The sequence below is a fragment of the Crassostrea angulata genome, chromosome 4 (assembly GCF_025612915.1).
Source record: "Crassostrea angulata isolate pt1a10 chromosome 4, ASM2561291v2, whole genome shotgun sequence".
Taxonomy (NCBI): domain Eukaryota; kingdom Metazoa; phylum Mollusca; class Bivalvia; order Ostreida; family Ostreidae; genus Magallana; species Magallana angulata.
Window position 1 is genome coordinate 44,816,522 of NC_069114.1, and position 17,321 is coordinate 44,833,842.

Genomic DNA, 17,321 nt, shown 5'->3' on the forward strand with positions numbered 1-17,321 from the left:
CTCATAAATTAGGTACATATATGTTTCGTTTTATCTTTGTAATAGCATTTTATTATAATTTAATTAAATCTGGCATCAACAACGCGACCAGAAAAAATGAACAAGTGTTAAAGATCGGGATCGGAATGCAATTGAACATTATCTCCCTTGACCTTTGTGAACAACTTTCATTTTCAAGACACAAACAATATTAATCACTATGGAATATTTTCCAAAAAATTCTAATCAAAGTGATGTAATGGTAAGTCATTCCACAAGCTCGATTCATTGCTGAGATGAATATGCAAATTTTAAGAATTCGCATATGTATGAAAGAAAATGAAGTAGTGTTCAAGTCGTGATGGTGCTGATACATAAGTGAACAGATTTGTGTCTGGAAAAGAATTACAAATTATAATTATTTTTCTTTCATTCTCATTATTTATGTTAATATTGTTCATGTGTGTCATTAATAACCATGCAATAATTAAAACCTTTAGGTGCAATATGTTTATACCCCTTCACATACTATATATTTGTATAGAATGTTTTTGGAAATAAGGTTATTCAGTCCAAAACTAGCGCAAACTTTTGTGCGCCGTAAATTGTAGATTTTTACCTTGGGAGGCACTGTAGCTCCCAGGTCATCCGTCCGAATATTTTCAGACTGGGAGCTACAGACCCGCAGCTACCCTTCACAATAACCTGTAATACTGCTCTATTATAGGAAAAATTGAAATATTTTGAAGAAATATGACAGAAAAGCAATTCAGTTATTTCATTAAATTTCTACTAGTCAAAACTTTGATGAACTAAATTGATTTTCCCTTCAAAATAGTAGTACGAACAGTTATTAGATTAATTTAAGTGTTCAATATTTTCACTCTTATTTTATATGTAGGTTTAGTATTGACCTGTATGGGCCTACCAGCATACAAGTTTACCACTTTCTGAAGATTTGTGAAAGATGTCAAGTATTCGTGTAACAGGACTTGGGACGACTACTCTGGAAGGTGATCTGAAGGTGTACTTCAGTAAACCAGAACATGGCGGGGGTCCCATCGACAGAATCTACCTCCCACTGATGAACAATGATGCAGTTATTGTCTTTCAGGAAAGCCATGGTAACATGTTTTGTCAATGTTGATTTACATGGAGTTACATTACATATTCAATAAAAGAGTTCTTGTACAACTGAAAATCAAAATAAACTACTGGTGTCTTAAATTTAAACTGAGTATTGGGTTGAATATTAAGCTGACTTAAAACATGAATATTTAGTCTATTGCCTTAATAGTAAACGCAATTATTTGAACACTTTTTATTCTTTCTTATCCTATGATACATAAAAAGATGTCCTGATTTACAATGCTTCATTGTAATTTCATCCCAGTCAGACTTCTTTATACAAAATAATTTCTTTAACTTTTTATTTGGTATTCTCTGATGGCAATGTTGTGATATTTAAGGGCAACATGTATTAAATTAAGGAATAAGGAATCATTTTTTTGATTATTATGAGGTGATAATTTATGTCGAGGCATGATCAAATCCAATAAAGCCAGAAGGGTTTTATGATAGATTTGATCATGTCCTGACCAAAATTATCACCTCATAATATTCAAAGAATGATTCCATATTTCTTATATTTATATAATTTTCAACAACTGTAGGATTAAATATTTGAATATAGATAAGCAAACTCCACTTGTGCCCCAATTATTCATAATTTGAATTTATTAGACTGTATAGTACAGAATGGATCATAGTGTTAACATATTACTTGTAAACCTGAAAGCATACCCAGGTACTGTAAACATATTATATTTTGCGTGTATGATATTTGGCGGAAATTAGCTTTTGAACAATTTGGTGTGGATTTGAATTAGCGTTTTCCTGAATGTGACTATTGTTATACTTTTATGCATGGCATTTAGCGATGTACTTGATTTAGCGAAAGTATCGTTCCGCCAAAAGCGCTAAATAGAATACACAGCCAAATGTAGTACGTTTACAGTAATTTACTAGGACTTTAACCATTTTTGATGTGTGTTGGTTATATTTTAAAGATGCATGATTGTATCTGAGATTTCAAAATTCTCATAATTCATTTCAGTTGCAGCACAGGTTATGTCCCTTGAGGAGCATAGAGTAGGAGGCAGAGATGTGGATGTGTACATTCTTCCTCCAACAGTCAGTTACTGTTTCTTTCTTATTTCATTTATTTAGACATTCACAACTTTTAAAAGCTTTGTGGGAAATTCTCAACTTTTACTCCTAATGTGTTGTGTCTCTTCAGGTTTTCTCAACCGTCCAGGCTAGAGTGGACCCTACTGTATCACTCCTGATTGAGTCTGTCACTCATTGCAAGGACAAGCTGCAGTACATCATTGGGCTGAATGTAACCTTTGATTCCTCGGGGTGCTGTGTCCTGGAAGGAAACATGTTTCAGATTGAGATGGCCTGGGAGGTCATAGGTCGATTACTACAAGAACAAGAAAGAATTCATTCACGCGCATCTAATAAATCACTGACGAGTCTTCCCCAGACCAAACAAAGAAGTCATACTGAAAAATCAGGGTCGTCTAAATGTTTACCCATAGCTAGTGGAATACAGGAGATTGATGCTCCTTTTTGGAGTAAGACGGGACACTTATCTGACAATGAAGAGGAGGATAGTCCAACATTTTTGCGAGAAAAGGAAAGGGACAAGCACAAAAAAGCCAGTGTTAGAATTACAGACAGGGATGATAGAGACAGGAGAAATCTCCCGATGGAAATAAGTCATGATACTCGTGTGAAATCAACCAGTAATGCCCGTCCCATTACAAGTCCTGGTGCCGAGTGGACAAAGGAATTGAGCTCATATCCAGAGGATCAGGTTGATAGACTGTTCTCAGAAACTTCTGATGAATTAGATAGTCTCAGTCAAAGACAAATTGACAGAATTTTTACAGAATCAGGAAAAAGTCAGAAAGCTACTAAATCTCATTATGAGACAGAGTACTCGGCTATGACAACGAAGCCATCAACTTCCCATTTTGAAGACCCCAATAGAAATGATGAAACAAGACATCTATTAGGTCAAGATCGCCCCTCTGACTTTCTAAGTCTGCACAGTATGAATGGTCGGGAATCCATTCATGCATTTTCCCCCCATGTAGAGGGCAGCTCAGATGAAGATTCATTTGGAAGGGGTACCAGAAGGTACAAATTTTCTACAAAGAATCACCTTGATTCTGTTCAAATGATAGATAGGATGTTTATTTTTACTTTATAGTGATTGAAGAAAAATTGGCAAAAAACTTAAACCATGCTTAGTTAACAAACTTCTCATTTCCTTTTATTCTGCAGATTTGATGATGCCAATAATACTTTTGAAGATTTCTCCAGTCTTCGTCATGCAAGCACATCAAAAGGAGGAACATCAAAATCATCAAAATCATCAAAATCAAGTATTGGACCAGGCAACTCTTCAAAGCAGAGAGACATTGACAGTGCTAAACCAAGCACAACCAATGCCTCAGTGAAGAGGGATGATTCTACCTCTATTGTAGAGAAGCTGTTATCTACCCAGTATAGCTCCCTGGAGCCCCAACTTGATGCTCTGAGACACAGTCAAAGGGCCGCCCTACAGTCTGATCATTCCCAAACAAACAGCTTCACGTTCTATGCTGGTTCTCTAAAGGTCACTGTCCGCCGAGGAAACATCACTGAGATGGAAACCGTGGCGATAGTGAATGCAGCCAATGGCAGTCTGGCCCATGGTGCGGGAGTGGCAGGGGCCATTGCAAGGGCAGCCAGTCCTTCAATGGAAAAGGAGTGTGATGCATACATTAAAAAGCATGGCTTGATGTCCACTGGAGAGATTATGCACACACGTGCTGGAGGCCAGTTGTCCAGTAAAGTGACCCATATCTTGCATGCCGTTGGTCCCATCTGGTTAGACAACCTGCCGGACAGATGTATGTATGAGCTGATCCTTACATATGTCAACCTCTTCAAGTATGCCAACAAACTCTGGATACCATCCATTGCTCTGCCATGTATCAGCTCAGGTATTTAGCTTTATATTTGTTTTGGGAAAGAAAAAGAGAAAGAGGGGAAGTAGGGGGATTTCAGAAGCTTACTACACTCCAACATAATGAAATCATCAGATATAAACTGGATATATGGGGGGGGGGGGTCAGAAATTGTTTAATTTTAATTAATTAATTATAAATCTCACTATGTATTCAGTGTGTAGAGAATTCATCCTCAGTGACATTTTGTTTCCACAAAATCACAGACAATTAGCTGTTACAAATTTTGATTGATTCCACAATTTATTAATTGCTGTTTAAAAACTTCATGAAAAAGTAAGCTGATAGATATCCACTGGTTTGTGTTAACTTTCTGTTGTGTGTCATACATACCGGTATATTTTTTTTCATAGGAGTGTTTGGATCCCCACTGGATGTCTCCATCAAGTGTTTCCTGGATGGTGTTCTCATTTTCCACAGTGAACTTGGAGACCATCTCTCTTATCTGAAGGAGATCATCCTTGTGAACATGGATGAGGATGGAGTTTCTACATCCATCGCTATTCTCCATTCTCTCCTGGATGGGGGACAGGACCTTGCTACTGCTGAAGCCATCGACAGATTTTCTCGACTTCAAGAAAAAAGAAGAGCCACTACGAACAAGATTAAATTGATTGCTGGGAGATCATTGATAAAAGATGATATCTCGACAGATACTGGACGTAAAACTGATCTTGTACATAATGAGTCATCTCGAGCTCGTCGGAGATCGAGTTCCATGTCAAGGTTGAAGCCTAAAGCAGAACCCAGTGATAAAAAAGTCAAGGAAGATAACTCTAGTAGAGGTAGGTCATCCAGTATAAAGGTTAATGGAACTAGCTCCACTCTCGAGAAGAAATCTCCTCGTCCTCATAGCTCCAGTAGACCTTCAAGTCAAGCTACTTATACCAAACAATCAGACGACCCAAAATCACCAAGACAACCTCCCGCCCTAAAACCTGCCTTGGTAACGACCTCTCCACCGAGTGCTGGGGCAAAACCTAAAACCAAGCCAGTTCATAGTGTCACCAGTAAAAACACTCCCATGAAAGCTGGTTCTGGCGCAGCTACCATGGATGCTTTCACCATGGAGAGAGACTTCTCTCAGATGCGAATGAACCAGACAACCAATGGGGCGTTTAAACATTACAGCAGGGAACATTATGAGGATGATTTCCATAGCCTGCCCATCAATCTGGACAGTCAGAGAGAGGAGAAGACCACCTTCTGTAAGATCTGTCATGGTAAAATCAAAAAGGCAAAAACTTTAAACAAGTGTAACCATACATTCTGTACAGAGTGCATTGAAAAACAATTCAGGAAATTTGGTCCCAAATGCCCTCAGTGTGGGACTATGTACTCCAGCTCTGTTTTGAGTAAGACGACCACAGAAGAAGCTGACTTCTCCCCTCGTAGTCTACTAACGAGCACAGTGGTACACTCCTCAGAACCTCGGGGAACTATGTCCCACATGACACGAAGAAATATAACTGTCCCTGGATACGAGTACTGCGAGGGGGCCATTGAAATTCAATATGATATTCCTAGTGGGAAGATATTGGTAAGAAACTAGAACTTTTGCATTTTATTATAAGAAGAATACAGTCATGCACTAAAATAAAGAGAGCTGGATGGTCCATTTTTAGACATCTTTGCTAACCAAGGGTGATGATCCATGGTGTTTTTCTATTCACATGAATAGAGAAACACCGTGGATCGTCACCCTTGGCTAGCGAAGATAATTTTCAGACTACCAGTATATTATTCTACTTTAGAAGTAGGGCTTTGTGTAAAGATAAAGGAAAATATCCAAATTTTAAAGCTGAAATATTAGGAATTTTCCTGTATTAAATGATAGTTTGAAGTTAAAAAAAATTTAGACCCTGTAGATTTGCCCATATAGAAATTATCCATCTCAGTTTTTCGTTTATTTTTCCAGTGATTGATTACTGGTATCCTTCTTTTTTTTCTACAGAGAAGTAAAGACCGGGGTAGTAGTCGTAGTGCATACAGTGGTGTACAATGCAAGGCTTATCTACCAAATTCTTCGGAGGGTCGAGAAGTGCTACGCCTCCTGAAGCGGGCATTTGAGGAGAACCTTGTGTTTAGAGTCAGCAGTCGAGGAACTATAGAATGGTGCATATCCCATAAGACAACACTGCAAGGCTCCAGGTATAAATTGAATTGATGTTTTTTATCTTTTCCCATGAAATCAATATAGTTTGCGCTGGTTGGATTCTAGCACTCTACCATATGTTTGATTCTTTGTTAAATGTAGACGAGGAAAAACAAACCAATGGTAAACTTGTTGAAATATTACAATAAAACATGGTTACAGCGAATATCAGAGATGATTCGAGCAATTCTTGTAAATGTATTTTGTTGTATCCAATCATTTTTAAATAATTTGTTTGATATTGAGGGAAAAAATTGGACCTTGCTAAATTCATTACATGTATAAGCATGTTTGCTGTAACTGTGTTTTGCTGTATTTTAAGCTTAATGTGGCTCACTATACAGTTTATAAATTAATCAAATTTATCAATAGAAACAATTTCATAAAACATTTAAATCCCTTCTTGTGATGTAGAGTCATATAAAAAGTACATGTATAATCCATGACCTTGTGTGTTACCTTAAAATGTGTGACATTATTTGAGATGAGCTCAATAGAGATTTTTTAAGGATCAGCTTGTGCTTTATGTTAGTAAGCTAAGGCTCTGATATTCTGACAACATTAGGGGGTCCTGAGTTTACTTGTGGCTATGATTCAAATATCTGGATCCGTGATGTTTTGAGTAATGGTACACATTTTTTGGCCAAATTACACTTTGTTGAAGCATTCACTGAATTTGGATTTGAATTGACTCTTTTATGATGCATTATGATCTATGTTAAAGTAATTGCATGTAATGGTAAATCTAATTTTGTTGTTGATTGTAGTGGTTACCCAGACTCTGCCTATCTCAGAAGAGTGAAAGATGAGTTACACAGAAGAGGAGTCAGCTAGGCAGGAGTTATCTTCTCTTGCACAGTGGAGATATTTTTAACAGTAGTTGAGATTTTGACATATTTGATTTTTGTTCTAGTATTACTAGTACTAGTTAGTATATGTACAAGTTTTTCATTTGCCGCAATTTTATGAAAAGAATTTCAAAAATAAAAAATTTTGTCTGATAATTTTTTTTTGTTTCTATATATTTTCTCGGTCAAGGATCCTGAAGATCTTTATAAAAAGGGGAAAATATTAACTTTTTTTTTTTTGAAAAGTTATTTTGTATTTCTGGAATATTCTCTGAATTTTAGTGAAATTCCTATGTACATGTACGTACATGTACTCTGTTTCAATTAGGAGAAACTAAAAAGGCATACATGTACCTCTGTTATATCTACCAAAATTTTAATAAGCTCCAGAAGAAGAAAGTGTTATGTTGATGTCAGCCAGACTATGGTGGTCTCTTGCAATAGGCAAAGACTCACATTAGCAGGCTTACTTACCCATTTCTTCATCATTTTTACATTTACTTCATGTACACATTTTACATTTAGTTATAGGTATTATCTGTTTTTTTGCTTTGTACATTAATTTTTTGAGTTACATGGAGGACTAGAAAAAAGTTATACACATGTCAGTCTCTTATTTGATTGATTTTGTTGCATTATGGAACTAAAGTTGGGAATTATTTTTTAAAGGCTTGTAGATGATTCTTAGTTTAACTGTCAGAAGTGATCTGATTTTGCCTGATCATAAACAGCTTTGTAAAGATTTGATATAAATAATCAAGACTATGCATATTACCAGTTTTTTAATTGTTATAATAACATGCATGATTTGTTTAATGCACTATATTTTTCTACATTTTACATACCCATGTTGTATTTGGTTATAGCAGTTTAGATTTTCTTGGTAGATGATTTATACTCAATCTTTGTGATTTTAATTTAATTACCAGTTAATTATACCACAGAGAAAGAGTTACATAGGGTATAACTTTTTAAACCTGTCCATCCATCAGTTAGTCAGTTAATCAGGTTTTGGTCACTGCAGCTTTTATCAAACTGCTGCACAGAATTTCATTATTAAGGATATATTGTAATTGTTTAGTTGTGCATATACCACAGGCAGTGGTTGAGCAGAAGTATGTGAGTTTTTGGATAGGAATACTTTGCCATGTTTTAGTTTTTTTTTAAATCGCATTGTTTATCAGTGAATTCATTGTAGAAAAAAAAGATCAGCATATTTTGAACATTTGCTACTTTTATTTAGTGCTTTTGTTTACCTCAATCAGATAATTTTTAAAACATGCACTATTATTTGTAATTTAAGGGCATCCATTTTTTTTTTTTATAATTTTGATGTTAACAGATATATTTTTTCCTTTGTTAAGGTTGTTTTTGTTTTACATGATGATTTTTGAATTAATCATATCAGCTATGCAACTGAATCTCAGTGCCTTATAAACTATGTTAGATCTGGAGTGTAATTATCCTCACAAGTTGAATTGCATGTATAGGCAAAGGGAGGTTTTACCAAATCTAAAATCATACTTTGCTTGTTTCAACTGTAAAACATTGACAGATCAGGTGGAAATTTTTATGTGCTTGAAAAATATTTTATTTGAAGGGATGACTTTGTAAATACGATGTTTATTTTTGCGTCTGTGTCATTTTTTACAGTAATTTTAAAGAATCTTGGTAAGAAAACTGTAAACCAGCTTTAATCCATGGTAACTTTATGAAGAGATTCTCAAATGATGAAAATTTTATAGTTTGTTGGTGTTAATTTTTTAAAACAGACTATGTATGTAAAATCTTGTTCAAGCACAAGAAACAATATAGACTCAGGCTAATGGCCAGAAAATGGCAGAAATATATTTATTTTTTTTTTTACACTGGTTTATGGGAAACTAGCAAAGCTTTCTCACACCATAATAAAAGTTGTATTACAGTATTTGATTTAAGGTTAGAGGTGAACAATCAAGATATTTTGGGAATTTATTTTGATATATTATAAATCATGACTACAGAGTTTGGTGATGTTCATGGGGCATCACTTATATTCTGTTCATTCTGTATCACGATATCTCTTACCTTACATTTTTTTTTACAGAAAATTCTATTCAATGTTAAGCCTAGTAAGTTGTTTGTTTTATATACACTGTATTGATTGTTAAATCTACTGCACTCTGACAGCAGAAGTAGTACATGTGATTTATACAATGAGATTATTATAGTGCTCTATTAAACATGTTTAAACCATTAACAATGCTGTTGGTTTTTATGATATTCTTGGCTGGATATAAAGTTAGAAATATTGATTTTATAATTTATTTTCTGATGTCAGATCTTTATATCTTCTTTATCTTTCTTCATCCACTGTGCATGTTTCACTGAGTATTGAGTATGCTAATTACTGGTGAAGATTGAGCATTTAATCTTGCACAGTATTCAGTATTCACACACATAGAATATTGAGGTGTAATTTGTGCCTTGTAACAACTAGTTTAAAATATGACAAAATGATTTGCACAAGAGAAATGAAACATGATTTTAAATTACATGTAGCTCTCATTTTTATTTTATTGTAAATTCAAAAAAAATACTAGTATTTATCAGACAATTTTTATATGGTTATGCAGAATTTTTCTTGTATTCCGTTTGTAATAACCATGTCATTTCTACTCTTTTGGTACTCACATTACCCCAGTTTAAGACTTATACATAATAAAACAGGTTGATGATCTTGAAGATAAATTCATGAAAGTTTAACTTTGAAAAATCTACAATGGCAAAACCCAATTAGATCTACTAAACCAGCCTTCCTAGCTCTTGCCTTTTCCTATTTTCACCAACCTTGGAGCTGGAGGGGATATTTTTCCCGTGTAAATATACTTGGAAAATAAAGTGCAATCAGACTTTACAGAAACTGATATTTCGGATATATTTACAGCCATAGAACAAGTATAAACGTATTAACAAGTAAGAGAAATGTTTAAGATATATAAAGCTCGTGTATAAATGTTCGATGGTCCAGCACGAAAACATTTTTCTTCATATGTTAGTATTGCATTCGAATTAATACATAGTAAACAGGTAACTTATTTTCTGATGAAAAGATTTAAATGTCAAGTTCTTGCACTGTCGTTTTTTAAAATTGTGGGTATGTTTTTCGAAATATTTTGTTCTGAATACTCAGCGTCATTTGATTATCCTTATTGTGCTTTTGAATGAGCCTATTGTTATTATTGGGGGGGGGGGTTACAATGTAGCAGGATCCTTCGTACAGTGAATGAAGATGTGCATGCAGCGATTATAGAATTTTTTCTTCAAATTTACAGAAGCAATTCTTGTTTTAAATAATAATTGTACAATAGCTTAAGAAAATACCCCTCCTTTTTTTAACCGATTGTCTGTACGTCGGGGGTCGAGAAGAATAAATTCAATATCTGCACAAATTCTTTTTTTGGAATCAAATATAAAATGTTAGTAAGCCTGAAACCTCTCTCACGTAACACTGCGTGAATCAAAGGTATGAGGTTTAGAGAAAATTGTTTTTCAAATGTTTATTCTGGGCAAGACAATGTTGACATTGCGTGCATTTTCTTTAATATGAATCGGCATTGACTACTCAGAGAAGGGACATATGTCTGCTTTTAATACAAAAAACGGAGGTGTAATATTTTTTTTATTATCAGTCCAACCAAGGCGTGTAAAATTCGCAATTTACGGGTACCTCTGTTGTAAAACGGATCCTATGAGTATTTTTTAATTTGTTGTTTGCGGAACTTCCACGCACGTATCATAAATCGTTAAAAATCCATCAGTTCTTTTAAAATTAAAACTTTAAATTTAAAAAAAGCTCATTATGAATTGTTGATCTGGTAGTAATCCCCTAGAGCGTAAAGCAATATTAAGTTTTTGGCGTAACGGTATGGTGGAAATATGCAAAGGCTATACCTGTATCTATATCAATACTGTCCTAGTGTCAATTTAAAGGCGAGAAAACAATTGGTGTTGTATGTAAATGAGTGAGCAGACCTTTAACAACAGAGACGGGATTTCAATCAAACTTCATTTGGCACCTAATTAGTACAAGTCCTTTCTAGTTTTTCTGGCAGAGATTAACAGCACTGATTTTCAGTGAGTGTGCTCCAAGACAAGGGAAATTCCCTGACAACGAAGGAAGGTAAGATTTTTCGGTGCCGGTAATTTTAAGTACAACTGTAAATTTGACTGTCCAGAAGCAAAGAAATGTTAGTACTTAATTGACCATTTGTTTATGTAGCGTAAATATACAATGGAAGACAGCTTTACTTATGTCAAAGTCAATTGTTTGCAAAATGGATGCGTGAAACATGATTTAAGAGTTCGACACATATATCTTATTTAATTTCAATTATACGAGGGATATTGCAGCGTATATTGTAAACGTTTATACAAGGTTTAAAGTGCTGCCAGTTTATCTGTACCTGGGGGTATAGGTAAGAAAAAAGGTTCGTGCGGGCTATTTGATAGGGCGACTCCAATTGTGTATACCACATAGAAGGGGGCTGTTAAAAGATTTATGGAAATCGTGAGATTAGCCTTTAATCCGAGAAAGTTTGTCTGTAGTCAATCTTAATGTACTTAGCAACAAAAATAGCCAACTGTGATGTGTGTGCCGTGTACCAATCAAATGGACCTAGCCTTTAAAACAACAGGTAGTCGATTTTAGACAAAACTTCTAGTAAAAACTCTTGTTATTACGATTTATGAATATAGAATGCTTCATTATTTTTTTTATTCTCAAACGTTAATTAACTATCAAATGTTATGGAAAATATAATTATGTTCGCTGCATGGTCTGTTAGACTGTAGCTGTCTTTCGAAAATGATATGAAATAGACCGTTATGCTACCAGTAATTGATCTATTAAACCAACGTTTCTGACTTCAAAGAAAAAAGATTAGATTTTATTAGATTGAGATCAAGAGTTAAATTTCATAAGTTGGCTCATGTATTGATAGAAGAAACCAATATTTTTATTTCAACTGTAAACCTATATTCTAGATGCGACTGTTGCCATTTCTGTGTTGTAATGGAAAGTACGAAACAACGAAACATTAACTACCTTTCATATCCTAACACTTTTTTTGCTACTTATTGATAATGGTCCTTATATATAATCAGATGAAATGTTGAAAACTTCATATGCTCTTTCAATAAAACCCATTAACAATTATAGATATATTCAAAATATCTACAAAAATATTTATAAAGTATACAGCAGTGTTATGTTGTTAAAAGAATGAATGAATTTAATTCCATTGTTTGAAAAATATTCAACTCGAAAGAATTTTGAAATACGCCATTCATCTTTAACACCCCATTCTTTATGTTAAATATTTTTAAACATCATAGAGAACAATGTGCTTTATGAACCACTGCTTTACATTGAACATCACCAATACTCCCTCTTCCTTTAGTTTAATATTTTTAAACTTCGTTCTATTATGTGCTTTATGAACCATTGCTTTAAATTGAATTGCAGGGATGTCTTAGAATGAGGTGAGGGCAGTCATCATGCCGGGGGACATCGCATCGCCTGATCTACGGTTCGCTCGCCCCAAGACGAGCCCCAGCGTCCAGCCCCAGAAAAATGGGGCCAGACCCGGAACAGGTGCGAGTGAGGATTACCACGTGGAACTCCTGGAGTACGAGTGGCCGGACCTTCCGCCCATCCCACAAATGAAAGATGCCATCACGCGAGAACGAGTCAGCAAAGGCATTAGTTACATTCTACCGATCGACAAGTCACAGATCTCCATTAATAACCACTATCGCACGGACTTGAGGGCAATGTTCCAGGAACCGTACGCAAGCGATAAACTCAAGTTCGACGAGAACAAGTTGAAGTTAAGTGCGAAAATCCACTTTGATACCAATACGGGTGACACAAAATGGACAAACACGTTGTTGAAATCTGTGCCACTGGAAATTAATTCCGAGTCGGAGAAGATCCGGAGGTTGTACGCCAGATCCGCTCCAGCCGGAGGATCCAGACGATCAGATTTCGATCTGGATCAGATGAAAACAAGGTCAAATCTCTTTCTTCCGATGAAAACGCGTGCACATCCCGAAGCCATGAAACTTCGGAAAGAAGTTGAGAAGATCATACAAAGTGTACAAGAGGACGGGGAGGATTATGACGATGATAGATTCAAACAGTCTGGTGAGGAAGCGAGCACGACCAAGGTGACGCACGCGCGTCCGTCCCTGGCCCCCCACATGACGCGGGACAGCGTGGTCAGCAGTGACAGTACGTTCGGAAGGCCTCGCCTCAAGCTGACGGCGGACAAGTTCAGTAGTTACGAACAGCTCCAAAAGACGAAACCGCCAAAACCAATGATTCCAGACATTCTTAAATCGCGCTTCCTCAGTACCGAGAAGAACCAGAGCATATGGGAATGGCTCCACCACGGGGAGGAAATGACAGAGTTCGAATTCTTCCTATCGGTCTGTGGATAATAAGAGTCGTATGGACCTTTTGGGAGTGGCTCATAACCTTGAAAGAAAAAAATGGGGAAAAGTTTTGAGAGATATATGCTGTATATGTGTGTTACCATATGATATACCGGTTTTTATTGATGTATCATGTTATAGGGCATCTATATTATTCGTATATATCAGAAGCAGGTATCAAATATCATGTAAACTATCCCCTTAATCCCTCCCGTCACGTGTATCCAAGCATATAGAGTGTGTACGATTGCGCCGTTTTTTGTACATTAAGAATGACTAGTCCAACATTTTCTCATATAGTGCCAAAATGTTCATTTGTGGTTGTGAAAATCAAAACATGTATGTGTATAGAAATATTTATGATATTTTAATAAATGATATCCACATAAACTATTAGAACTATAGATTATCATTATTTGACTTACTCATTTCTTCAGCTTGAAATTAATAAATTCAACGCAAAGTAAGTTAAGATTACAAAGTCTTTCCATCTCCCCCTTCTGCATACTTTAACTTTACAGAAATCACAATGTATTTTTATATTTGATTAAAAAAAATGTTATTATATTAGTTTGATCCAATTAAGAAATACTAAAACCAAGATAATGTCTCGAATACCCTCCAGTTTTCACCAGCGCTGAAGGCCTTTGTTAGGATGTAAAATATCAATGATAAATTTAATTTCATATTTTTTAAGAATCCCCTCCCCGTTTAAAACCCAGTCATCAAATCAATGGAATAAAATTTAATAATATGTTTGGTTCCTAAAACTATTCTCACAACGCAAATACACTATAACGTACTGGATATTTATTTTTCTCGAGGAATTCAAAATTAGAATTCACAGAGATGACAGCTGCGATATAAAGCGACCCTTTGATAGCGTCTTTTAAACTTAACACAAAAGTTGCCTTTTTTGAAGACCTCAAAGATGAACCTTCGGTGTCCCCCGAAATCTGGACCCTGAATCGGTCTATTGTTTCCTGGGTAGAGCACGACAGGTCTTTGCACACAAATCGTCTCCACAGCCCGCTGTTTGTTTAGACCGAGTATTTACTGGGAAATGTGTATCGGTGTAAATTACATAAGTGTCGATAGGACTGAAAGGTGTATGAATAATAGGGGTCGGAGGTCAACCTGATACGAGTTCTTTTGAGTCATGGTGAGCAGTGAGAAATTGACATGCATACAAAATGATTTAATTAAGAGTACTCTACACAGGAGATTACAACCATTTAAAACACCTCAAGGTTTCGGTATTATGTTTGCTCAGCCAGACCGCATCAGCTTCACTTGAGATAAAGATCTACCCAAAATCCTCGACATTGTGAATTTTTACCTTTTTAATTGTGACAGCAACGAACGTGATTTCGTGTCGTTTCTAGAACTGTTGAGAGTATATGTTGGGTCGGTACTTTCCCTACTTTAGATATCAATAATACAAGTACATGTAACAGCTTCATGATACATTAGTTAAGTCTTGGCTCATTATACACCACTCACATTTATCAACGGAAGATTTAAGGAATAAGGAATCATTTTTCGAGTATTATGGGGTGATAATTTCGGTCGGGGCGTGATCAAATCCAATAAAGCCCGGAGGGCTTGATGATAGATTTGATCACACCCCGACCGAAATTATCATCTCATAATATTCAAAGAATGATTCCTTATTACTTATATTTATATAATTTTAAGCCATCGTACGATTTAATATTTAAATATACTTACATTTTCCAGTGTCTTTGCCTGTGATAACACTACATATCGATTTTGTACTATATAACCCATAATACAAATGACGCCAAATTGAGGCGCCAGCGGGGTTTGCTTATTTATATCTAAAAATTTAATCGTACAATGGCATAAAATTATATAAATATAAGTAATAAGGAATCATTCTTTGAATATTATGAGGTGATAATTTCGGGCGGGGCGTGATCAAATCTATCATAAAGCCATTCGTGCTTTATTGGATTTGATCACGCCCCGACCGAAATTATCACCTCATAATACTCAAAGAATGATTCCTTATATCTTATATAAATAAGCAAACCCCTACTGGCGCCTCAGTTTGGCGTCATTTGTAGTTATGGGTTATATAGTACAAAATCGATACATAGTGTTATCACAGGCAAAGACACTGGAAAATGTAAATATATATATATAATGCCTAAATAGATAAATAGCCAAAAGTCAGATTTCAGGTTTCTCTTATCTTTAGCTGATAAAAAGTTTTTTGGTCTGGTCAAAATGGATATAAAATTGAACAAACGTTTCAATGACATAGACAACGTTATGATTCTGATTACTATCAGGTCATAGAAACGATGTAGTAAACAAGACTGCAAAACACTACCGGTACATATACCACAAAATGCATTTCCAGCCAAAAATACTAAAACTTCTCCTGGTCTTGAGGTTATCGAACATTGCAGAGAAGCAGACATTAACACCAACCAACGCTTAAGAAAATTGCCTTTTTTTAATACCCCCCCCCCTTCCAAAAAAAAAATCAAAAAAAAAAAAAATCGTATAAATATTTGCTGAGCAGAAAATGGTCGAAATTAATTTTCAGTAAAAATTTTAAGTGTGTTTTTTTTTTTATTATTAAGAAATATTTTTCTTATCTGAGCATAGGGCTAAAAATTTATCAACCAAACAGATTTTACCAATGTGATCGGAATCCCCTTTCACAAGCGGCAGATCCCGGAGGGGGAGGGGGGCGTTGACAGTGCAAACCTATTGTTCTGTATGAAGATGGACAGGATATAAAAACCTCGCTATTTATTGTCCAAAACAAGGGCTAGCTTTTAGTCAAATTTTCTATATGGCACAGTCAAAAAAACTTTCTACTTTACTCCTTATAATCAACCCTAAAAATTTGAAGTATCGTGGTTTTGTTTACAGATTAAACGGTTTTCAAACATTCCAATGATAATAAAAAGAATGTAAACATACATGTACATGAAAAAAAAATTGGAACCAAAATTGAACAGACTAATAAAACACTGAAGGTTATATACTGGATACATACACTAAGTCAAGAATAACTTATAAACTCTTCAAAGTTTTTATTTCCTCATATTCAAGCATTGGAAATAAATCAACAGAGGTCCATAACTAAGATTAGTATTATGTTCACTCATGATATTGCACATTGTTGTCAATACAATAAATACAGAAAACCGCCCCACCCCTAGCACTCAAACAAAACACGCAGTAACAGTATACAAGTACATGCAAAAAATCCAGGATGTCTTATCTTAACAAATAATCAAACTTGGGCGTTGGAGTCATGAATACTGTAAAACGAGAAAATATGGCGCACTACAAATTTTAGCGCCTTTAGCGCAACTGCCTCTGAGCGCTAAAATTAATAGTGCGCCAACGATTTTCCATATGTATCAAATTTGTTCATGTTGCAAAATAATAACGTCAGTCCATTTTTAAGGCAATATAGAAGTGTTCATTTAAATATCAGATGCTGTCGGTTCTGTTTGTTTAAACAATTACACAGATAAATGGTATGGGTTATCGGGTATAAGTGCCTAAATTCAGTTTTGATTGCTTTTTAATATCTCTCATTAGCACCTTGAAAATTGGGCTTCTCTCCATGCCACTTCCATTTAGCGCCTCGAGGTGATTAAGCGTGGCGATCGTTAACGCTGACAATACATGATTGATCATAATTTCTTTGATCTCTGATTAGTGGATATAAAAATAACAAGACGATACCTATTTTGTGTTTTTTTAATGTAAAACTACTGTGAAAAAGAT

The 17,321-nt window shown here is 35.2% G+C and overlaps 2 protein-coding genes across 3 annotated transcripts; both read left to right on the plus strand.

Moving 5' to 3' along the window:
- The first annotated feature begins 129 nt into the window (after positions 1-129).
- Positions 130-9,570, plus strand: LOC128181381 (uncharacterized). The gene is made up of 8 exons (XM_052849771.1): positions 130-241; positions 881-1,103; positions 2,096-2,172; positions 2,279-3,186; positions 3,334-4,037; positions 4,415-5,601; positions 6,016-6,212; positions 6,984-9,570. Exons 2-8 carry the CDS (start codon positions 947-949, stop codon positions 7,048-7,050), a joined length of 3,297 nt encoding a protein of 1,098 aa, XP_052705731.1. The 5' UTR covers positions 130-241; positions 881-946; the 3' UTR covers positions 7,051-9,570.
- A 1,406-nt stretch (positions 9,571-10,976) lies between these two features.
- LOC128180560 (uncharacterized) lies at positions 10,977-13,945 on the plus strand. 2 transcript variants are annotated; one of them, XM_052848677.1, is made up of 2 exons: positions 10,977-11,226; positions 12,571-13,945. In XM_052848677.1, exon 2 carries the CDS (start codon positions 12,603-12,605, stop codon positions 13,545-13,547), a length of 945 nt encoding a protein of 314 aa, XP_052704637.1. In that variant the 5' UTR covers positions 10,977-11,226; positions 12,571-12,602; the 3' UTR covers positions 13,548-13,945. The 2 variants fall into 2 exon arrangements, with proteins under 2 accessions (XP_052704637.1, XP_052704638.1); XM_052848678.1 differs by lacking the exon at positions 10,977-11,226 and adding an exon at positions 11,538-11,740.
- Positions 13,946-17,321: the final 3,376 nt, after the last annotated feature.